General features: G+C 55.0%; 1 protein-coding gene across 3 annotated transcripts in view; it reads left to right on the top strand.

The window, feature by feature from the left end:
- RNF220 (ring finger protein 220) overlaps positions 1–23,119 on the top strand; it is a gene marked incomplete at its 5' end in the record, with an annotated part of 225,240 nt that overhangs the window by 71,265 nt on the left and 130,856 nt on the right. Inside the window, one exon of one of the 3 annotated variants that reach the window (XM_082311492.1) lies at positions 17,224–17,298. The exons of the other annotated variants lie outside the window; for them this stretch is intronic. Within the exon in view, the coding sequence (XP_082167618.1) occupies positions 17,224–17,298 (75 nt within the window). The remainder of the gene's footprint in view (positions 1–17,223; positions 17,299–23,119) is intronic. 3 annotated transcript variants of the gene reach the window in all.

The following is a 23,119-nucleotide window of genomic DNA, read 5'->3' as shown; positions in this document are numbered from 1 at the left end:
AGGCTGTGTGGGAGCACATCAGAGCATGTGCAATCGGATCCCTTCCATTAGCCTGATCAATAGCTACCGTGTGGGGGGAGTGGACGGGAGTGTGGACAAAACTGCATACATATATACACGAGAGCCAAGAAATCACATTACAGCCAAAGAATCTGAGCACAACACGGGTAACCCTTTCACCCCAGCACCCAGAGCAGGGGGGGAGCATTAACCCTCTCAGGGCAGCCCTCTGACTCCGGCGCTGGATTGGGGGATGGCCGGGTTGTGGCTTGGCATAGCGGTAGGAAGAAGTGAGGCTCCACTTCCCCATGCCTGGCTTGCTGGAGGCCAGGTGTGTTTCTTTGGCTGCCAGGGATCCGATGGCACATGTTCTCATGTGCATGAGATGTGGTCAGCCACCGGGAGCGTGAGGAGCATATGCACGGTGTCCCCTCCAGCGGTGTCCCCACCGCCCTTTGCAACATGGTGCTCGTGGCACACCGTCTGGGTGGGTTACGGTCAGACATTGCACTGTGTGATGCACAAGTAGAAGGAACTGGCAAAGGGCTGGAGAGTCACTGCAGAGCTGAGCCGAGCCCAGCCTGCAGGCCAGGTCTTCCTCCATCGCTTCTCCACCAGTTATTCGCTGTGTAGCCTCAGGATCCTAGGAGCTATCGGCTTCTCTTCTGCACCATCTTATGCATCAGCCCCAGGCACTCGCAAGCAGGCAGAGCTGGGGGCACCCAGTTTGTGGCAGCCTGAGGCCGGTGTGGGAGACGCAGGAAGGGAGAACGAACGCTTCCAGTGGGACAGAGAGCAAAACCGGTGGGGAGAGTGGTGTCTGAAAGGGAGAGAAATAACACATTTATAAAATCGTCTTCTCTGCTTCTTACAATCCTAAGAATTTGTAGGAACACAGGACAGACCTTGTCCTCTGAGCCCATCTCCTTTACATCTCACATTCGGGATTTCTGGACAAAAAAATGTCAGAGAAGCTCAAACGCTGCTGCAGGGGCCTTCCCGCTCTCACCTGCAGTGTCGCCCGGAGCCCCAAGATTTCATGTCTCTCTCCACCAAGCCCCACTTATCACATTTCCAGGCCCTCCCCAGCCATGCCTGCCTTTCCATTCCTGTTTTGACACTTCTAATTAGCAGACATTTAACACCTTGTTTTGCTTGGACTCTGCCTTCAGCCAGACAACACATCGATGGCCTTTGACTTCTCCCCTGACCCCGGCTAACCTGGCAGCGCAGAGCTCTTGGCACCGCTCTGAACGCATCCTGTCCAATTTCCTCCCGCTGCCCTCTGCCCCCCCGGCCCCCACAGCCGCGCCGGGGCGAAGGCGCGGCGAGATGCGGCGCGCAGCCTTTCCCTTCGTAAGCGCTTTCCTGAGCATGATTTAAAGCGCTGAAGCAAGAAGAGGAAAAAAAAAGACCTGTAATAAAGTCAGCACTCTGCTTATTAAGGGGAAAAGGCTGTGCTTTACTTATACTAACATTAATTAGATAGATATATAGAGAGCAAAGAGGCCTCTAGGAGATTTATACAGAGGCCCTGAAGATGGATGTGAGGACTGATAGACAGACAGCAGCTCCTGTAGAGTGCCAGGAACCGGGTACCTGGGAAGTGGTGATGGGGAGCCAAAGGGGCAGTGGTCTCAGGGATGCTTCAGTACAGCAAGTGTGAGGGGAGATGAGGATGTCGGGACCTGCCAAAAACAGCTGGGGGGTGCCGTAAAGCTGGAAGGAGGTGCAGATGGGGACTGCCAGGGAGGTTTCTGAGAGCATCCTCAGAGAGGAGCATGTCTCCCTCTCCTGTTCCCCTCTGTGGTACAGTCAGGCAGGTCTAGTGGCAGACAAGGTCTTCGAAGAAATAGTTTGTCTTTCATGCTCTGGAATCCTGTAGTCACCTGGATGCCATTATCAAATTGAGGAGATACTCAAAACTGTTTATTTTCCACTATGAGACTTTTCTCCCTCTGTTCCCTTCCTCGCTGCATCGATCAAATATTTTCCTACCGCTCGCAGCGCTGGACAGACAGCAGAGCAGAAAACTCGTCATGGCTTTTTCGTTGTCCCACTGCAGAAGGATGCTTTGTTAGCATCTGATCAGAGCAGGTCCCCTCCTGCTTGGTGCACCATGCCGAGGTGGGAGAGTGGTCCCTGCCCCAGCTGCGCCAGCCCACAGCCGCACACAGTGGGGCATAACCTTGTGTATGCCAGTGACACAGCAGGACAGGTGACCATCTTCTTGGTCCTTCTGGGCCTGCCCTCGTGGCCAGCCGGACCATCCTTTTCTTGTGTTTCTATTTGGGGAGGTGACCACAATCTGTGGGTCCGGTAGGGATAGCTGAGCCCATGCCTTTTACATGCTCCATGTTTTTCACCATCCTCCCTGCTTCCTCATCTGGCACCCTGGGGAGAGCAGAACTCCTCACTGGTCCTTTCCCACTGATGCTTCAGCAAGGACAAGTCTGGAAGTGCCCTGTGATACCTTTGTAACTGCTGAACTTTCCACTTCGTCAAGACAGTTGGCGTCCTTGGGCTTTCTTCTCTCTCCCCTAAGCACTTCTTTACCTGCAAGGACAAGACCTGACTGAAGCAGGAAAGGAAGCTTAAGTGTGTGTCCTAGGACTGCCAGGCGCTCACACGCCGCTGAGAGACTTCCCCAGCCTGGAGAGCTGGCTGTCTCCTTAAATCTTTGTTCTCATCCACTTTGCACAGGAGGAGCTTCCATGCAGGGAAGAGCCCGGGGCTCCTTGGGGAGGCTGCGACTGAGGTGGGAGTTCAGCTGAGGTCTCTTTGATCCGTAGGCTCCTGCTCCACCACAAGCCCTCCCTGCTCTTGGGTTAGGGCTTGTAAAAGGGTTGTGGCTGCTGCTGACAAGCAGAGGCTGAAGGCTCTAGGGTTTTTCTTTGCCATTGCTCCAGCAGGCCCCTGCCTGTGTCCATAAGCTGCGTCAGGGCCACTCGTCACCCTGTCCTCCCTTCGCTTTCTGATCTTGATTTCTCCATCCTGCCCAGGCAGTCCCCCCTCCCCTCTTTCCCCCAGCCTGGGTTAAATATAGCAGCTAACTTTGGTGGTGATTAGTAATAAAATTTTAACAAGCATCCATATGAACGTCTTTCTGTCACTTTTATGAGGCCATTTACAGCAGGGAGATATAAGAGCACCTTAAATCTCTCCCTAACAGGAGGGGTCACGTCAGAAGGGTGAGAAGCAGGAGGCCCAGTGTCCCATGTCACCTGCCTGGTGGTGCTGTAGGTGCTCCCTGTCCCCACGATGGGACAGGTGGCTCCCCTTGGTGCAGATGTTACTGGCTTGGCCAGTCGCTTTCTGGACCAGCGGATGGAAAAGCAGCGGGGATGCTGTGGGCTGCCAGTGCCTGCGGGCGCCGCCCGTCTGCAGAGGAGCACGGCACAGGGATGGTGCTGGAGCTGGAGACGGGCACGGTGGTGTGAGGTTAGCTCAGGTCCCGCGGCAGAGCAGCTGCCTCAGTGCTAAGGCGTTGCACTTAGACAAATAAACTCCGTTAGGAAAAAGTGTTCACATCGACCATTTTCCATTCACCTCCCAAGCGTGCTAACTGCAAAACGGGGAATGGTTCCTGTTGCTTTGCCCAAGCCTAAATTTGGGGCCTGACTCTACCCTGACACTGTCTACCTTTTTTAAGAAAGGCTCGTAAAAGCCGTACACCCTTCCCTGTTTCTGACCCGTTTGGCTGCACACCAAGGGCAGGGTCTGCTCCCGCCCTCAGCCGCGTCACACCCGGCATAAGGGGGAACAGGATTGAGTCCCCGGTCGGCAATATATTTGCAAGCAGCCAAAGGGATCCTTTCCAGGAGTACGGTAGAAGGAATAAGCCTTTCCTGTGTAGTTACACGTCCCAGCTCTGCTCCTGTCTGTAGGCTTAATTTGTGAGCAGCAATACTTGAAAACTTTCTGCCTCTGGTTTGGCTCAGCATGGGCGTTACATCAGGCTAGGAGAGGTCCCAGGTCTGGCCAGGCTCTGGGCTGACCACTGGGGACAAGCGCAGTTTCTGGAGCACTGATCCAGCCTGCAAATTCAGTATGTGAGACTGCACAGGATTTTGCCAGGTGGTGTTTCATGGTGCGAAGGTGAGAGCTCCTTCTGCCCCAGGTAAGAGGCAGCAGCAAATTCCCGCACCTACTGATGCCCCCGTGCACCCAGAGGAGGGCAGAGGGGATCAGGGACAGGGAGAGGTGCGGCCCCTTCCCCAGGGTAACACTTTGGGTTGACGGCAAAGCCCAAAATAGAGCGCCTCTGTCCCGACAGCCGCCAAACCGCACGGCTTCACAACTGCTCTGTGACAGCCTTTTCGTGTGGGCGCTCTGCTTCCTGTGCCAGGAGTGCCGGATCAAACGCAGCTTCACCAAGGCTTTTAATATTAAGAAAAACCCCAAGACTTGTGGTCTGAGTTTTGGGCGGAAGTTTAGGTTTGTTCCTTTTTCTAGTTTTGTTTCTTAAAAAAAAAAGGAAACACACCTTTGAATAGTGAAATCAGAAAATAAGGAAGCAAAATGTGTCCGAAATGAGGGTTTGTTCGTTGTGAGCAGTGCCTGGTCCCTAGAAGAGCAACGTGCAGCCCCTTCCAAATACAAGCTTTGCAGGAGAGCTACTTTTACATAACTAATATACATTATAACTAATATACGTTAGTTACGTAAACATGCATAACTAGTTTTCCAACCTCATATACGCTACCCAAGCGCTAACACTGCAAGGCAAGTATAAATATCACCCATGCAAAGGCAGGGGAGCAGATATGGGGAGCAGGCGCCGTGTTCTAGGTCTAGAGCTGGAATTATAATTCACTGTGGCAAACCTGCTCCTTTCTGAGGAGGCAAGACGGAGCTGTCAGCCTGCAGCAACCTGGCAGAGCAGGCAGCAGGGGTGCTCAAACTGCTTTCAGTAAAAATATCTAGTGTGGCCAACTAAAAGTAAGAGGAAAAGATCAGTGTAGATTATTTTGATTTTCTGGTGAGGAGGGGAGAAGTGAATAGGCTGGCTAAGTCAGACTGTTACTTTTTGCTCAGAAAAGGTGGCTTTTCTGTGTTTGAAAATTTCATTCTGGAGTCTTGTAGGATATACCGGCCCTCTGGTTTTGACCAAGCAGGAAAGTGATTCTGCAGTGTTGCTGTTTCCTATGAAAAGCGAGGCTGTGTGAGTCAGCAGCCCTAGCAGACAGCGTCTCAAGGACTGGTCCCCGTATCACTCGCAGGCCGCGGGACGAAGCAGGGGCAGAGTGCCGGACAGCTGCTGACAGCGTGTGGGTGAGAGGAGGTAGTGGCTGCTGCCAGGCCGAGATGATGTTGGCACTGCCTGTGCTTGGCAGCAGCAGAGGGATGATGACACTGTTTCTTGCTCCCACGCCGCTCCGCTGAGTTTCCCTTGGAGCCCAGACTCCCCCTGGGCTGGTATTTGGGTGTTTTTCCTGATTGCTTCCCTGGGTCAGTTGAGACATCTGTCTCCCTGGGAGCAGGAGGGACCCGATGCTCCCTCTGTGCACCACTACATGTTGCTACACTGATGTTACTCTGGGAGAGCCTTGGTACCCCAGATGAAGCTGGTGAGCCGGGATGTCCCCGTACATCCTTGGCACCGTAAATAATGGTCTCCATCCTCTGCTCACATACACACTCCCATCCCATGGCCATATGTTCACTGTGCATGTCAACGCACTCATTGATAAGGACTGGGATCCTGGGATCACCAAAGTGACCTGTTTGCAGAGATGGGTTGCCCGAGCTTGGCAGAAGAAGGAACCTTGAGGCCCCTGGAAGGACGGGATAAGGGGACGGTGCTGAGGGAAGGCAAGCGGGGAGCAGAGGGCAGCGGCTGGCAGCCCCCATGGGCGGTGGGATGCAGGGGTAGTCCTGCTCCATGGGGTTAGAGCCTGCTCCGGCAGGAGGTCAAAAAGGCAAAGTTTCTTGGGAGGTGAATTATCAGTGGGAGCAATATCGGCAGGTCAAGCACATCGGTGCTGGGGTAATACAGTTAAGGTGCAGAGCCTTGGAGGGAGCCCGGCCGAGGAGTGCAGCATTAAAGCAATGAGCCCAGCTTAATCTGCCCCAAGTGAGGGCAGTGGGGTCTTTAATATTGTGTCAGGCTCGCAGGCCCTTGTTGGCGGGTTATTCTTCATGGCAGCTAATGCCACTGGGCTAACTGAATTAGCCCCTCCTTCTGCGGGGTGAGCATGGGGTTGCCGGGAGGGCGATCGTGCCTCGCAGCTGCAGGGAGAGCGAGTGATGGCCTGGAAATTCAATCAGGTGAGGAGCCGCCACCATCCCCAAAGGACAAGGAGCAGCCAGATTGGGGAGGAGAGCCCGGGACGGGGACGCCGGTGACTGGCTATGTTGCTGTCCCTAGGCAGGGTGCCCTCCGGGGACTGCTCCCTGCTCTGGATGGCATGAAGTGCTGCCCTGCAGCCTGCTGCTCTGCATCCATCAGCCCTCCGGGAGCACCTTGGTGGAGACCCCATCCATACCTCCGTGCTCATTTCCAGCTTGCTAACCGCTGGGTGTGGTATTCCCTCATGCATCCGTAGGGAACAGTGACGCAGGGACATGCTGGGACATGCGGTGTGTCTCCAGCCAGGCTGGGCGTCCCCAGGGTCCAGCCTCCAGCACACTCGCAGCATTTCTGTTTGATCAGAGGTGAAGGTTTGCCAGGAAAGACAGCCTGGCTCAAGGAATTGGCAAGTGGGTCTTTTTCCTGGCTTTGCTGCTGGGATGAGGTGCTCCCCTAACAAGCTGCTGAGTGATTGCACTATCCTCTTTGTAAAGCCCCAAGGGGTGTGCAGGTGAGGAGGGCAGCTAAAGGGCTGGGTACAGCAATGGCCCATCATTCCCAGGAGTCATTTTCTGTCCTTCAAGTTAAGGAAAAATGAAAATCTGAACCTTGCAGGTGTTTGCTTGTTGTCCTCCAAACCCGCCACTGCTTTTTTTGTTTCCCAGCCTCAGTAATTGCTTTCTCCTTCACATCTAATTAAAAGCACACTCCCGGTGAATACTGCAGTACATCCTGAGTGGGCGACGGTGTCTGTGCCCACCGCTGCCTGGATGGAGCTGAATCCAGAAGGGCTCACCTGTGCGCCAGGGGCCCAGGACAGCCTGCATCCAGGCGGTGGCACTTTGTCAGCCCCAAGGGCAGGAGCAGCTTCGGGGGCCACAGAGGATGCTGCAGTCCCCGGGGTCGGGGGCTGGCAGACCCACGGCACAGGGCTGCTCCCCTCCCACAGGGCACAGCCCCTGTCGCCCCGCCACACCAGCCCTTTCCCTAGCTGAAGCCACCGTCCCTTCACCCCCGCCATCGGGGCTGACGCGGTCCCCTCTCCTTTCCCAGGTGCCCCTTTGATCTTCAAACCTGCCCCGGCTCCCTCCACTCCCCCTTCCCTCACATTGTTATAAATGGAGGCTTTGGCTGCCTTTAAATAGTCATATCTATCAGACAAGCTCATGTCAGCCATAAATTCTACAGTAATGATGATTTTCTAAGTGGGTCGACCGGAGCTATTTCCGCTTCAGCCTCAAGTTACTGCACATGTCCCCCCCCAGGGGCCGGCAGCCTCATTTGTTGTCCCCCTAATTGTCATCTCTCCCGTATGCACTTGGGCAGAAGCTGGAAGGAAAACTGGCCCTGCCACCGGCCCCAGGCTGGGACTCTCCTCAGGAGTCTTCCCACCTGGGAGGGGGCTTCAGAGGAGGGAAGAGAGCTGGAGGGGTGAGACAGCACCGGCTGCCTCTAACGCAGGCAGGGGGAATGGCCGCAGAAGCCCACCATATGGATGCCCTTACCTCTCGCCGCTCTCCCCCCCTTCCCCAGCTGCGCAAAACTGGCCCTGACGTGTGAAAGCTGTAATTGCAGGTAATCCCCCCGCACTGCGCATGGTTTGAATTTGGCAGAGCAGGAATGTGGAAGGGAGAAGGGGAATTACTGCCCAGACGCGCTGCAGGGCCAACATCTGCACGAGTCATCAGTGCACATCTGGCTGCAGCAGCCTGCGTTTGGTTGCCCAGCCGGTCACTTTTTAGCCCAGTTGGTCTGTCTCAGGCTCCCACTGAGGGCAGGGCATGGACACCCCGGGACAGGAAACCTTAGGCTGATAAATCACTCCCTTCACCTGATATTGCTGCTGATATTGCGGTGGTCACACAGACTTTCTCTGCCTTAGTTTTTCCGTTTGTGAAAGAGAGTAAGGCTGTCAGGAGCACGCTTCAGGGTACCCATCACTTGCTCTTCTAGAAAGGAGAGTGCCTGTATGTGGCACCCTCTTCCAGGTTTGCCTAAGGCTGGCACTGCTTTGCAGCATCCTCCAGTGAGATGCCGGAGCAAAGGAGCTGATTTGTGCCTCCACGTGCAGTTGGGCTCAGTGAGGTGGGTCCCTGCCTACTTTCTGTTTCCCTGGAGCACGGTCCCAGAGCCAGCAAGCTTTCTGCAGAAATCCTGCCCTGAGGTTCAGTCCTGCAAGGCTGAGCACTTCTCAGCACAGAGCCCCCGGCACAAAGCGAAGGATTTCAGATCTGCTTTGCAAGACCAGGCCTTTGCAGAGAGAAGTGAGGCAGGATGGGCAGAGTGGGACTCATGTGCCATCAGTACCAGAGGGTCTTTGTTGCCTCCAGGTGCCATGAACCTGAGTCGGTCTGCTTACACTGGATAGGGATGGAAAGCCTCCATCACACAGACAAGATGTACTCTTGGTAATTTCTGGCATTTCCCTGCTGTGGCCGGACGGGAGGGCTCAGGGCATGGAGAGGGGCTGCGGTCTTGGTGAGGGGAGGCTGTTATGTCCAACGCCTGGTTTCTGTGGCCGGGCTCAATCTGATCTGCGGGTGAGAGGGTGGGATGAGAATCAGGGAGGCTGGAGAGATAAGACAGGCAAAGTGGCTGAAGATCCATCTGCCGCCGTGCTCTGGGATGAGGGCTGGCCCTGGGGAGCTCTCTGGCAGTGCTGCATCCCTCAGGCAGCCGACCCTGCTCTGTCTCTTTGATGGAAAAGACCTGCTGGAACTTCTTATCCCGACCTTTCATCTCTGAGGTTTCTTTGGGAACGTGCACAATCAGGGGGTAAACCCTTGCTGCTGATGAGCCGCCCTGTGCCAGGGAGGGGATGCTGGGGGGGCTTTAAGCAGCAGGCATGGGTGTTACGTCTCCTCCCAAATGTGGCTGAGCAGCCCCCCTGTAAGGGACCTGCTTGGGGCTGACCCAGGAGCAAAAGCATCTTCTGTTCAGTCGCTTACACCTCTCCCTGCTCTCCCAGCCCTGAGGAAAGCAGCCTGACCTCACTCAGCAAGAAGGCAGACGCAACCTCCTCGCCAGGCAGGCAGCTTCCCAGATAACCCTCCGGCTTTCCGAGGGCAGTGCAGGTGTCAGAGGCATTGTCTCTTTGGAAATTAATTTTCCTGTCGATTTCCTTATTTCTCTTAATTGATGAGGGGCAAGTCTTCGGCGTGTTGCCAGCGGCACCAGCCACAGCCTCCCGTAGGTATCGGCGGAGCCAAAAGCACTAGTGCCGAGGGCTGGGGAGTGTAATGAACTCTCAGAGGACTCGTTGCAGCTCAGCCCGTGCTCTAGATTAGCTGAGGAATCATCTGGCCCAGCTATTAACTGTCCCATTTAACATCATAAATTATTAACCTAATTTTGAGGAGGGTCGGTGACGGATCACACTGATTTTGTCAGCCTTTCTGCAGCCTCTCATGCAGCCTGCCAGTGCGGGGTAAGCTGTGGGCAGGGCCTGAGGGTCAGTGCCTCCAGAGAAGGAGAGAGACGGGGCAGCACAGCCTGGTTGCCGGCAGAAGGACAAGCTCTGCCTCCTCTTCCAGCCCAGCAGAGAGCTCAGGGAGAGCCCAAGCAAGGGGGATCCTCCGGTGGAAATGGGGGATGTAAGAGCTGCCCCTGGGGAAGAGCAAAGCCACCCACTCCTCAGATTTCGGTGCAACACGCCTGCACCCATGTGGGACCCACCTGCACCTGTGTACGGGTGCTTGAGACCTCTGCCCCTTGCTCAGTACCCGTGTGTGCCACCCGCCCTCGGTGCAAGCCATTACCAGAGGTGCTTTTTAGCTTGTTTAAGCAGCTATCAGGATGCTTTTTTGTACGGCAAAGGCCTGGGGTCAGGAGGTTTTTATTCCTATGCTTGCTATAGACTAGAGCTTGTTCAAAAAGTTTCCTTCCTAGGAAAAGTTTTAAATAAAATAGGGGAAAAGTGGATTCTTTGGTATAAAAGTTTTAAACCATTCAGAGGGTTTTTTCAGCTGATTGAAGTGTAATGGAAATTTAAGGGATACCGTCTTTTCTTTCCCATTTATCTTTCTTTGAGAAGAGAGATGCGTGCAAGAAGAAGGGGCTGAGAATTGCACTCAAACCGGCATTTTTTTTAATTGAGTGGAAAAATTTTGAAGTCATTTGGTCTGTCGAAAAAAAACATGCAAACCTGAAGGAAAGCAAGTTCTGAAATCCTTGTAAAACGCCTCTTTCATTCTGGCATCGCAAAAAGGACTTTTTGTTTCCCCATGAGCAGCTGCGCTGCTCGGTGCTGCCTGTCCGTGGTGTGCGAGTGCGCGGCCCCGGGCTGGCCGTGTGCCTGTCCCCGCGCCGTGGCCCTCAAAGGGGTGGCATTTGGGAGCCAGTGTAACCCCCAGTCCCGCTCCCCTTGGCTTTGAGGCTGTGCAAGGTTCAGCAGCTGTAGGACCAAGCCTCGCTCTCTGCCATGCACTTCCCTGGCTGGAGGTGCTTGGGGTCAGGATTAGCAGGCTGCATTGCTGGTAAAACAAATCCCCAAAAAAACCACAACGCAAGAACAAAGAAGTGCCTTTGGTTGTGGTGGGGACATGGAAAGGTGTCAGAGCCTGCATTAAATTGGCAAGAGCTTGTACCACTAACCTGCTCATCCTTGAGTCTACTAACCAAAAGTACCCGTAGCTCATAGTGTGGGTACTGCCCCTCTTTCCCTTAGAGAATGAAATGGGAGGAGGAATCCAGCATTTGCAGACCCACAGCATCGGTGCTGTCATACGCCCCTCGCCTGACACAAGGCTTTACACACGTGCAGAATAGAGAAGGTGCAAGGAAATTGCCTTCGCCAGAGGCCCAAAGCTCGCAGTGCACACACAGTGCAGACCCGCGCGGGACTGATGCCCAGCACACGGATATAAAATACAGCGCCCTGCAATAAAACATGCACTGCTAGTCTATATATTTTGCAATCCCTTTAAAGATTTTTTTTTCTTTAAACCCCTCACCCCAGCTCCCTCCCCATTCTCCCCCCAAAAAATTATTATAAAGAATTATTGCCATTAGTACGTCTTTCCCAGTGAAAGGAGAAAATCGCCTCATTCATAATTTATACCCTCAATTACTATTAATAAAGAAATATTTCAGCAGAAAATCGCCTGGGAAAATTACACGTAACATTGCATTAACATTCTATTTGAACATTTTCATCACATTTGTTATAGAGTTAATAAGAGGGATATGCTCCCCTGACTTCTTCATGAAATTATGGGCTGCCTATGATAGTTTAATCTTTTAGACTTTATATAATATATTCACTTTACTAATTGAGCTATCCAAGGAGCAGTTAGGGATGTTCTTAAACGTGGAAGACAAAGTAATCAGGGCCGTGACTTCCTGACGAGAAGATCTTCTTCCGGAGATGAGGAGCCGCACGTGTGAGGAGCACACACGTACGTGTTTGTGCGCAGATGTGCCATTCCATTAGCCCTTCCCTTAATGTCTTGCCTGTACTTGGAAATGAATGTGAATGAAGGCTGGAGGTGATTTTCAGACTGACGAAACATTCCCCAAAAGCTCCGTTTGTATTTCAGAGTGAAAGGGGGTCTGATAAGCTTGAGCAAGCTATTATTTTTTGAATAAGAAATGCCCAGCATGGGGGGTTTCTCAGGAGCAGTAAATGGTGTAGACAAGCCTTTATGCTCAAATTCACCCCCACCCACAATCATGCACAGACCATATCCAAAACTCTGGACGAGGAACTGGGCAGGGGTGGAGAACCCCTCTTCTGCTCTCCCTGGAGCTTCTGCTTCACCAGGTAGTGAGATCTGGGGCACGCATTGCAGAAAGGCTTCCCCCCGCCCAGGGTACAAACAAAACCCAAATTGGGCCAGAGGCAAGAAGTGAGGTAGGTGTGGGCAGTGAGGGGTGACGAGGCATTTGGAAGATGGCCACTGCTCTGCTGCACCATTACAGTGCCACCATGGGCATTGCTCTGGACAGCTTGCTTGTCTCCAAAAAACTTGAGAAACAGGAAAGCCTTGGAAGCGCTCTCTCCTGCTCCTGCACCCACAGCCGGGGACCTCACGCAGCAACTAGAGCCTTCGTCCAGACTCAGCTGCTCTGGGACCCTTCTTCGCACAGAGGCAGTGTCAGGCACAGAGATTTGAGCCCCTTGTCCAGTTTGGGAGCTGGACACAGGTCTGGGTCTCTCTGCGAGATCCTTCTTTCCCCTCCATGTGCACACGAGGTGTCCCTTACCACGGGGTGTGATCCAGAGCTCTTGGTTTCAAGCAGGAGGCTTCCCGAGGCAACAGCAGGCAGTGGTTTGGACCAGGACCATGTGGAAGAGGGCTGCATCGTCAGCATGCCAAGAGGTTGCTCACTCATTAAGGCTAAGTACATGCAGCCGCAAGCAGGTGAAAAGAGGGATCCATCACTGCTGAGCAATGGCCCTGCCACTGGAGATGAAGGCGAATCTCTGTTAGCTGCTTCTGATGAAGGAGACTGAGGGAGCATGGGACCAGCTGCTTCGTTTCACATCCGCAGGGTGCTGGTGTCCCCTCTGCAGCCACTGAGACCGGACACGGGCAGGAAGAGGGTGGCAGGGCACAAGGTGGGATGCAGGCTCGTAGGTGAGGATCTGCAGTCACCCCTGAAACCACTCTTGTGATTCCCAGCCTCTGCAGATCGGTGGCCAATGCTGACAGCAAGCCAAACGGTTAATGAAAAGCTTTCATGCATTGGGCTTCATTAGCTGGGACTCATTAAACAGCAAATAGGAGCCCGGATGTTGCCAACTGAGCCCTGCTGAAGGCAGCTCCTGCGGGTGAGGCAGTCTGGGACCGAAGGAGACCCCCATGGTGTGGGGCAGCCAGGTGAGCCCCCATTGCTCCCTGGCAGACCGTGGCCGGTGCATCCCACCAGAGATGGGAATCAGTGCAGGAAGAGTGCAAGGGGGGGGTGCTGGCAGTGAGCACCCCTCCGCCACGTCCCCACTGTTTAATGTATATTCACACAAGGCCATCGAGCCATAGGTCTCAGCTAGGCTCAACCATTCAGACCCCTGGTGTGACATCCAGGTCTCTCACCGGGTGGAAGAGGGGACTGAGCTTCTGCCAGCTCTGTCCTCCCAGCCCATATGAGCCCATCAGGGTGATAAGGAGAGGTGCGTGACAGCCTGAGCCTGTGGCCCAGACCTGTGGTACTGCAGTGGGAGATGCCGGAGCAAAGCACCCACACGTGGTTGCATGAGATGTGCAGCTCCATTAATGCCTTCATGGTGGAGCATGGTTGTCCCTGGCCGGTTGGTTTCTCATGGGATGTGCTGCACCCTCACTGCTGAGCTTGCAGCCAACATTTTCCTGGGTGACGGTGTGCCACTGGCCAGCACTGACGGAGGCTGTCGCCATCTGGGCTACCACTGAGCCATGCTGGGCAAGCAGCAGCCCATGCATGCCCACATCTCCCCATAATCTCCTAGATGGACAGGGGGCCACAAGCTGCCCTGTGTGCAAACACATGGAGACCGCAGGGCCTCGGGCATCTTTCCAGGGACCACACAAGCAGCCTGGGCATGGCAGAGGCCAAGGAAGGGGAGACACGGACTGTCCACCCCGGGGATGGCCACTGCCTGGTCCTGGGCAGGATGGACCACGCTGTAAACAGGACAAGGCTTGTAAACAGGGCTCCAGCTGGGATAAATTTAGCCCATTGGGGTTGCAGCCCCGGCGCGGCAGGACACGGTGTCAGGGCATTGTCAAGAGGAGAGGGGGAGAAAGAAGCTGAATAAACAAACACAGCTTGTCCCTTTTTTTTTTTTTTTTGTCCTAGAGTTGTTATTTCAGCCGGACAATTGCCCTGCAGATTGAGGGAACAGGCTGGAGTTCAAGTGAATTTGGCTTCCAGCACCTCCCTTTTTACATTGTGTTTTCACATGGGAATGTATCCTGGCATATATGGGGGATGTCCATACCCGTGCGTATGGATAACTCCATGGATGCTCCACACACATCTCTGGGCTGGCCCACAGGAATACGGGCTGCTTTGAAGCCCAGGTGAGGCCAAGTAACTTGACATCGGCTGTCACGTAGGACTTTGCTTTCTCCTCGTGCACAGCCTGCACTAACACCCGTGGGTGTCCAGGAGCACACGTGCAAGGTGATCTGTGCTCTGCATGCATCTGTACGTGCCTCTGTGGGCAGAGCAGCCCTGGAGGTGTCCCCCCACAGCAGAGGGGAGACTGGAGAGGTGAAAGTCTTTGCAACACTTTAGAAATGGGGATCAGGACTCCTGCGCTTTTTTTCCCTAGTTCTGTCATGGGGTTTGGACAAGTCATATTCCCCTGACAAAATCATCTGTGATCTCAGGAGCAAAGGGCATGGATCGTCTCTGCCAGTCCTGCTCTGTGAGGACCTAAGTCTTTACTAAAGGCTATGTTTAGAGGCAGCCTAATTTTAATGTCTTAATTTTATTTTTCTCACATCTCTCTCTGACACACACATACACACACACACTTCTATTGGAAAAACGATTTTAATACCCATGGCACATTGTCCTGGTGTGATATAAAATCCAATGACATGTGGCATTTGGAAAAGGTCACTTCCCCCATCAGGATTCATTATCCTACCTCAGCCTGGGAAGCCATGGGGTTGCCCCCTCCTCCACGGACCCCTTGCCCCCTCCCTGGCTGCAGTGGGTGAGCAGGGAGAGGGGATGAGGTGGCTGGGTGGCCATGCTGGGGACTTTGGCGCTTACAGGGACGTGCTGCTGGGAAGGCTTGGGCTGCAAAGCCGGCTCTGCTGGGTGCACAGGACTCAGGCCGGCTTTCGCCTGCCTCCCCCTGCTCGCTGCTCCCTCTCTGTTCCCTTTCGAGCAGGAGCCAGCTCTTGCGGTGCCCTTGCTCTGCATGGTTGCAGAAGGGAAACGCTCCCCTTCCCTGTTTCACTTGTTCAATTTTTTGGCTGAGTTGGTTGGGAAGTGCCCCTCCATGTTGGTGCTCACCGCCACCTAGGCAGAACTGAGAAGAGAAAGCGGAGGGGACCTGGAAAGCGTGGCTCCTCTCCAGCTTCCCCACCAAGCACGGGGTCCCTGGCTGCCCCACGCTCAGTGCCCCCCCCAGCCCCTGGGGCAGACCAGCAGTGCCCAGAAAGCTGGGTGCAGCAGCACTGGGGGGGCTCTGCCCTCTCTCCTGGAAATTGCCCATGCAGGGCAGCATCCTGGGCTAGAAAGGGGTCCCTGGTGCACGGTGCAGGTGAGGGACAGCAGGTCAGGAGTGGGGGATGCTCACAGCAGGGCAGGAGTGTCCTGGGGCGCTTGCATATTTTTGCCTTTCCTTGGACTCATTTCTGTTCAGGCTTCCCCAGGACCATCTTTGTCCAAGTATATCCACCTCCCCAAGATGTTTCCAGCCCAACTTGGAGCTATTCCGTGGAAAGGCAGAAGGGCGCAGGAGGGCCAAACCTGCTGTGGAGGCAGCCTGGGGGGCTCAGGGGATGCAGTCTCTTACAGGGCAGAGCATGGGCTGTTCCCCAGCAAGTCGTCCCATGGGCGGGGGTCTGGGAGCCAGGACTTCTCTGCGAGGTCACAAACTACCTTGGGGCACCTTGGGCAAGTCATTCACATCTGTAACCCCATTTCCCACCCACACGAGAGGGGAGAGGCGAGGGTGGGTGCACCGAGCATGCAGTGGGCCCGGGGCTGCGGGAAGGGCAGGAGGTGGGGAGCGGGAGCAGTTGTTCCCGGGGAGAGGAGGATTATTTTTGCAGCGGGGAGTGGGATTTGATACCTGCTGAAGATGACTTCTCAGAGTGCTGAGGGTGATGGTGAGCGTAGCCCCTTCCTACCATATAAACACCAATGAGTTATGGGTACCCCAGCCTCTAATTATGCAGTCAGCCCCAAATAGGCTGTGTCTAACGAGGCTGACAGACTAATATCTCAAGAGCCCTTAATGCGTTATCATCTCTTGCTGTATGACCTCATATTTATAACTGCTCTGGTGGGAGGTTGAGAAATGTCCTTCTCTTCCCCCAGCCCCCTCCTCAACTTTCCCCCCCCCACCCCGGAGCAGCAGCTCTTCAGCCTCATCTGTTAGGATCAGGAGGAGAGAGGCGACTTCTCTCCATCCATCATGAGCGGAGTTCGCGCTATTAGATGATTAAAGACATTTTTTATAATATTTGGAAGAGGCTTTGAAATGTCTCTCAAACAGTGTGATTAATGCTTGCTTAACCCTCGCCTGGCCGGGATGGTGTGGTGGGGAGGTGGGTGCATCCCGGGGCAGGGCTCCCCGGGCATCTCGGCGGTCTCCCAGCCGTTGGGCACCCCGAGCCCTGACAAGGTGTGATTCATGAGCGCCGGGCACCTGGAGGAAGCTCCGGCCTCCAGGCAGTTCCTAACACACCGGGGAGTTGGTGGTTTCTGAGGCTGCAACGGCCGGGGCAGGAGGAAGCGGCGCCTGCCCCCCTCCCCAGCGCTTACACAAGAGGCCCCCGGGCTGTGCCGGTCCGCAAGCTGGACCGTCCCATGCCGATGCTGTGGGTTTCAAGGGTGGGCAGGGAGAGGGGGTGAGCAGCCTCTGCCCATTCCCAGCTGGGCTGAGCTGGTGGAGTGTTTGCTTTCTCCATTTCCCCTTCTTTTTCCTCTGCCTCTCCAGATGACTCGCTCTCAGAGGCAAGTCTCTCCAAAAAAAAAAAAAAAACCCACGAGAATCTAGATATTCCAGTAGGATCTACCTTTAGAATATTGCATCCTTGCTCAGAGTTTGCCATAAAGACCCGTGGGGCTGGTGGACACGTTCATACTAAAAGTCACGCCGACGTTACCTTGGCCAGTACCTGCCAAAGGCCAAATCGCTGATGTTCGCTGTCGTTGGTTCCCCTGGGGGAGTGGAGATTTGGCCTCGGATGGGGGAAGGATGCCCACCTCCTTTGATCACAGGCGCAATGTTTCATAATCTCAATTTCTTGTCAATTGATTGCCAGATAGAAGCGACAACCAAAGAGGCCCCCAGGCGTCTGCAACTGCCACTCATCGTATGATTTTAACTCTCCCCCTCTGTAAGTTTGCATTATTTTCTTCTTGTTGTTGTTGTTATCTAAAGAAAGCTCCCCTCCCTCCCCCCTCCAAAAAGCCTCCTAGAAATCCCAACACCCTTGTCAATTTGGTATTCAATGTACAAATAGCTGAGAAGGGTTAATGCATGATTAATAGGTGTTTTATTAAAATGGTTAATCTGTCATTATAGAGTCCAAAAGATCAATAGATTTCTTATAATCATGGCTTAAAATCATCTTTAGCGCCACTGCTTATGGGCTTAAGACCCTGGGCAAGATGCTTAGGGGACCTGGGAGTCTCCTGTTAACTCCTGCTAACCCTTCTGCCATCTGAAGCGTGACCCAAGGTCTCCCGCAGACGGAGAAAAGCCAACACAGGGCTGCACGTACTGTTATGCTTACCATCCGCCTTATTATTTATGGGTATTAAAATTGTCACACCCGAGCGACAGAAAAGGGAAATGGAAAGAGGGAGAAACTGGGAATGCAGCTGGATAAATGCTCTTTGTGACGACTGTCAGCAGCACCCGAGCGGAGCGAGGCAAGGGCATGGCTGGGCTGTCTCCGATCCATTAGTGCCGTTGCAAAGCAGCGAGCGTTGGCCAAGCATCGCGCCATCACAGCCATGCTCCTTCGCTAACGAGCGCTGCCTCGCACGCCGAGGTGCAGCGGGGAGGTTCCAGCCTTGCACGGAGGTGAAGCCGTGTGCCTGGTGTGAGGCAGGGTGTCGGTGGCCAGGGAGGACCAGCCCAATGCCACCTGAATCCCACCTATGTCCTCAGCCCCAGAAGCTGCTTTCCTGGCAGCTGGGTGTTGGTGGGTCTGGTTGACCCAACCCTTTGGGATGCCTGGTCCAAGCTGCTTTTTGATAACTCCAGCGATACCGTGACAAATGCCAGAGACGCTGAGCTGCCGACCCCCAGTGCGAGGTCTCTGCGGGAGGAGGTGCTGTTTAGACAGGCTGACACGGGAGCGGCTGAGCCAGCGCAGGCTGGGGGGAGCGCAGCCCCCTCTCTGCCCCCTAACCGCCCGGCAGCATCCTCTCCTCCGCAGCAGAGGAGGGATCTTGAGGTCATGCTGGGGGTCTGTGGTGGAGCCTGGATGGCAATGTGGAGCACCACAGGAGCACCACACTCTGAGCACCAGGCAGGGCAGCTGGCACCAGCGAGTGGTCCCTGAGGGATTTTGGGAGCCTTGGCTATGGATGTTGCTGTGCCACTCATGCAATGAAGACTCAGAACTGCTGTCTAGTGAGCAAAGCAGATGCTGGTGTGCTGGGACCAGTCCTGAAACCCCTCCCTGTGCCTCCATTTCTCCCTCTGAGATGCGCGTGTGCAGGATGGGCAGACTTTTGTGCCGCCCCTGCCACCACAAGCCTGCCCAAGGTTGGAGACCCTCGCTCGGAGGCTGCTGGGAGCTGCTGCTCTCTGATAGTTTGGCCACGCAGAGTGCCTCTGCTGCAGCCCTCCCTCACCTCTTCACCCTGCCTGGGGGCTCAGCCCTGCTCCCCCACTGGGCTCTGCTCCCTGCCCGACCCCGCAGCCCACGCCAGCCAGCTGGCCTCAAACCATAGCTCAGGTAAAACGAAGGCAAGTTCATACCATTACTTTCCCCTTCTCTTCTCTGCCTGTGCTGCACCCATCCTGCTAGGGCTGGGTTAAATTTAACTCCCATCTGGCAAGAAATCCCAAGTTTGCCCCATCCAGCCAGTGGGTGCATGCCTGGTGTGGGGGTCCCAGCCTGCTGGGAGGCCATCGCTGCCTCCACCTCCCACCCCCACTGGTGCTCGGTGTGGGGCTGGGCGGAGATTTTCCAGACCCCCTGGGTCCAGCCCTCTCCATCCCTGCCTCATTGCTTATTTCTGGGCCATTATGTTCGACAGGGAGAATTTGTTTCTGTCCAGAGCAGCTCCCCGGACAGTCTCAAACCTCTGAGGATTTATCATCCTGAGCTTTTGTTTGTGGGTCTCCAGGACCCTCTGCCCCACAGCCGAGCCCAGATGCTTCTCTGTCTCCTCCACGGAGCCTGCTGCCCCCCAGGAGCGCTGACCCCTCTCTTCCCCCATGGATGCCCAGGCGTGCAGGCTTCCCTGTGCACACATGCCTGCAAAGGCCACTGCTGGTCACAGCGGCAGGGGACATGTCGTACCTACTGGGAAGGTGATGACTGTGGCTCCTTCTGGCTTGGCTCTCCAGGGCTGCCAAGGGAGGTGGCCCAGGGCAGGGCACGCTGGGCTCCCAGCACAGAAATCCCCCTGGATCCTTAGGTGACATTCTGCCTGCCCTGGGACTGGTGGCAGGGGAGCCTGAGCTTGTCCCCCCACAGCCCCCAAATTGCATCCCTGCTTCCAGCCCCACTCCGCAGCAGCTGAGCAGCTGGGAGGGCCGGGCCCAGGCGAGGTGTGAGCTCCCTCACTTGTCTCAGGGGTCAGCATTGATGTCCCCCCTTGTGACTAATAGAGCTGAAACAGCGGCAGCCGCCTGCACCAAGTGACAGTGGGGTGACAGCGGGGGTGGCGCAGGTGCCAGCGCCGCTGGCTGCACTCTCTAGCTAAGCAGACGTTTGGCTGCCCCGTGGTCACGTTGGTGAGGATTTGGGGTCACTCTCAACAGGTTCAGGTCTGTCAGGACAGAGCTATCGGCTGGCACAGGGAGCGACTGGGGTTGCGTTTCCAAATCGCCACGTCTGCTGCCTTAGATGGGGACCCCACTTGCCACCAGCCCCCTGCCTGCTCTCCTCCTGTCCCACAGGCTGTGGTGTTGGTGACAGAAAGCTGCTCGGGAGGCCGGTGGAGTGTGATGGAGAAGGAAAGGGGTGCAGGGCTGCTCCACCAAAGCGCCGCCCCCGCAGCCCCGTCCCCTCCCCGGCCGCCCACATTCCTCTGCAGCAGCGCCAGGAAGGGGGGGACCAACCTTTGGCACGTTTATTGACACTCCCTGAGTTCATACTGCGACTCTACAATCTTTCCCTGAGATTATTAAGAATTAATTGATCACTTTTATATTCCCCCCGATACCCAGTGCTGCTTCGCGACAGGAGGCAGGAGAAGGGAAGGGTGACGGGAGGAGGGCGGGGTGTGTGTAAAAAACACACTGATAAATGTTAATTACTCTTTTACAGCCCTTGTCAAATTCCAAAGCAAGTCGTAAATTCATTAAACTCTAACGGATTAAGCACATGCAGCTTATTTAGTCGCCATAAACAAGATCATTTGGATGTTGATTTTCCCCTTTTTATTGCTGCAGCAGAAAAAAGGAAAAAATCAGATGAGGGAAGCAGTTGGTGGTTACCAGGGAGTCAGAAAAGTTTGGATTTATTTCGTATCTTGTTTTCTTGCTCCGTGGCAGCTCTCTGTAGCACATGGGTCCTCGGGTTGCACCTGGGCAGCTTCTTGGCAGGGAGTGTGGCCTTCCCAGGAGCTGCGATCGTGCCCCAAGTGGCTGAGTCTGCATGGACTGCCCTGGGATGGAAGGGCCATGCTGCACAAAAGGTCTCCATGTCTTCTCCATGCCCCAGGGCTGCCTTCTTAGTGCTAGGCTCTTAAAGACCCAAGCAAGGTCTGGATGAGCGGAGATGGGATGCTCAAAGACCTTTTGGTGGTGGTTTTGGGCTGGGCTGGCTGCTCTGCGCTCCCTCACGCTGGGAGCTCTCCGAGGATAGACATCTCCAGCAAGGCTCAACCTGGCCCCTGGGATGCAGAGCTGTGCTCTCAGCCACGCTGCAAGGGATTGCACGGGCAGAGTTAGCATAAAAGCAGCTCTGCTCATTCTGGGATGTTTCAGCCCATTTAAGTGCTGTCCCCAAGGTGCTGACTGTGCCCAAGCAAATGGGATGTGTCCCTAGCCATGAGGGAGAGGAAGCAGGGAAGGGACGCCGTGCTGGCAGGGAGGGACAGGGCACCTTTGGCTGCTTTGAACATGAGGACATGGCCCAGGGTCTGACGACCTTCTTGGTGAGCTTGCCATCCTCTGCGTGCACATGTTAATAATCCAGGCTGACCTCCTGAGCTGTGGGAGCAGGGGAAGGAGAATGAGAGGAGGGTCATGGAGATTAATTAATACTCAGGGCTCTAATTACAAGTTTCTTCAACACTGGGCTTCTAATGAGGAACAGGTGCTGAGGCAGCCCCAAGTCTCGCTGCCTCCCAGCTGGCCCTGCTGAGACATCTCCTGCCTCCTTGCAGGGATGGTTTTACTGGGAGAGGGATGGGAGTTAGCCCCTGGCCAGCAGCATCTCCCACTGCAGCTCTGGGGCTCTGGGCTGCGTGGCCAAGAAGTTGCCATGCTGCTGTGTCACCCTGTCCACGCCTTGGGCTGAGCGCCAGAGACCTGCTGCCATCCCCAGCACACCCAGCTCCCTGCCTCGGACCAGTACCCAAGCATGGGATGGGGGCAGGAGGTGACCTGGGGGACCAGAGGACCTTGATGGGTGTCACAGCCTGGCCCTGTGCAGTGGAGGGTGCTCCCCAGGCCCGATGCTGGCAGGAGCCCTGGCACGGCTGGCTGCTGGCTCTGCTGATGCTGGTTAGCCATCTCCAGCTGAGTGGCTCATGGCCAGCGGTGCTGGCCCTGGGGCACGGCTGTGCTTCTCCAGCATCTCCCAGCTCCTGATGAAGCTGTGCTCATCAGGAGCCGCAGGCAGCCGTGCACTGCAGGCAGCAGAGGGAACTCTAAACACCTCACTGGAGCTCGCAGCCTGGCTGCTGCCAGAAAAATTTAGGGCTTTTGCTTCAGAGTCCTCAGCAGCACTTCATCTAAAGGAGGTGGCCTGGGCACTGGAGGGGTGACTGCCTTCCTCCAGCCACATCTGAGCCCATCTCTGAAACAGGTACAGCCCAGGAAGGTCTGAGCCATGGGTATGTACATATCACCCTGGCCCTGCTCCCCTCTGCCTTTGCCTCTTGGGGGGCAGAGGGAGAGAGAGGAGCCGCTGAAGGTGTCAAATAGGACAGGGAGGGGGTGCCAGCCTTCAGAGCCCCATTCCTGGCAAGCATTTCCCTCCTGCAGTGTTCACCCTTTTCCTTGCAGTGAGTGCGAGGTGCAGAGATAAGTGCCAGCAGAAGCATCCCTGCCCACCAGGTCCCTCTGTGCTTTCCCGCTGCGTGGAGGTGCCCTCCGGAGATCTCCGTGGGCTTCTGAGCATGGACAAGGCATCCAGGGGTTAACGGAAGGAGCATGTCCCATGCTAAGCAGTAGCTAACAGCCACTAGCTAATAACTTTATGGCTTCAAAGCAGGGCATTTATCATGCTGAAGTTTGTTTATGCACTAGTTATATGGTGCATTATACCGGTGTTGTGTTTGGCTGATAAATTCTCCGTGACAAGTGAGGCTACCAATGGGGACTCACTGAGTCCAAAAGACCCATAGCTTTTTCCTGAACTCTGCTTTCTGAGATAAGGATGTTTTTTCCCTCTTTTGTTTTGTAAGGAGGAAAGAAAAAAATTCGACAACCTGTAAACTTAAAAAAAAGAGGGAGATTTTTGTTCCGGATAAGTTGCCTGATGGGGGCAGAGGAGATGGTCCCGGTCCTGACGAGGACCAAGCGGGCTGCGTGTGAGGACCTCTGTGCCAGCAAGTGATGCACATGGGCCCATGCCAGGAGATTTGTGCATGTGGTGAGTGGGCACTGACAGCTCATACGGGCTCTGGATATCTCTGGGAACAGCCTGCCTCAGTCCCGTCTGCCTTCAGGGAGGGCGTTTTTGGGGTAGAAGTGTTAGAGGGCACTCTGGCAACCCTCTAGGTCTGCTCAGTGTTTCTAAAATGAGCCATAATTGTAGCATTCGTCACTATTTTGAGGTTGTGTGTGTCTGTGCAATTTGT

Source organism: Platalea leucorodia (assembly GCF_965183815.1).
Source record: "Platalea leucorodia genome assembly, chromosome: 5".
NCBI lineage: Eukaryota > Metazoa > Chordata > Aves > Pelecaniformes > Threskiornithidae > Platalea > Platalea leucorodia.
This window is presented reverse-complemented; position numbering and strand designations above follow the sequence as displayed.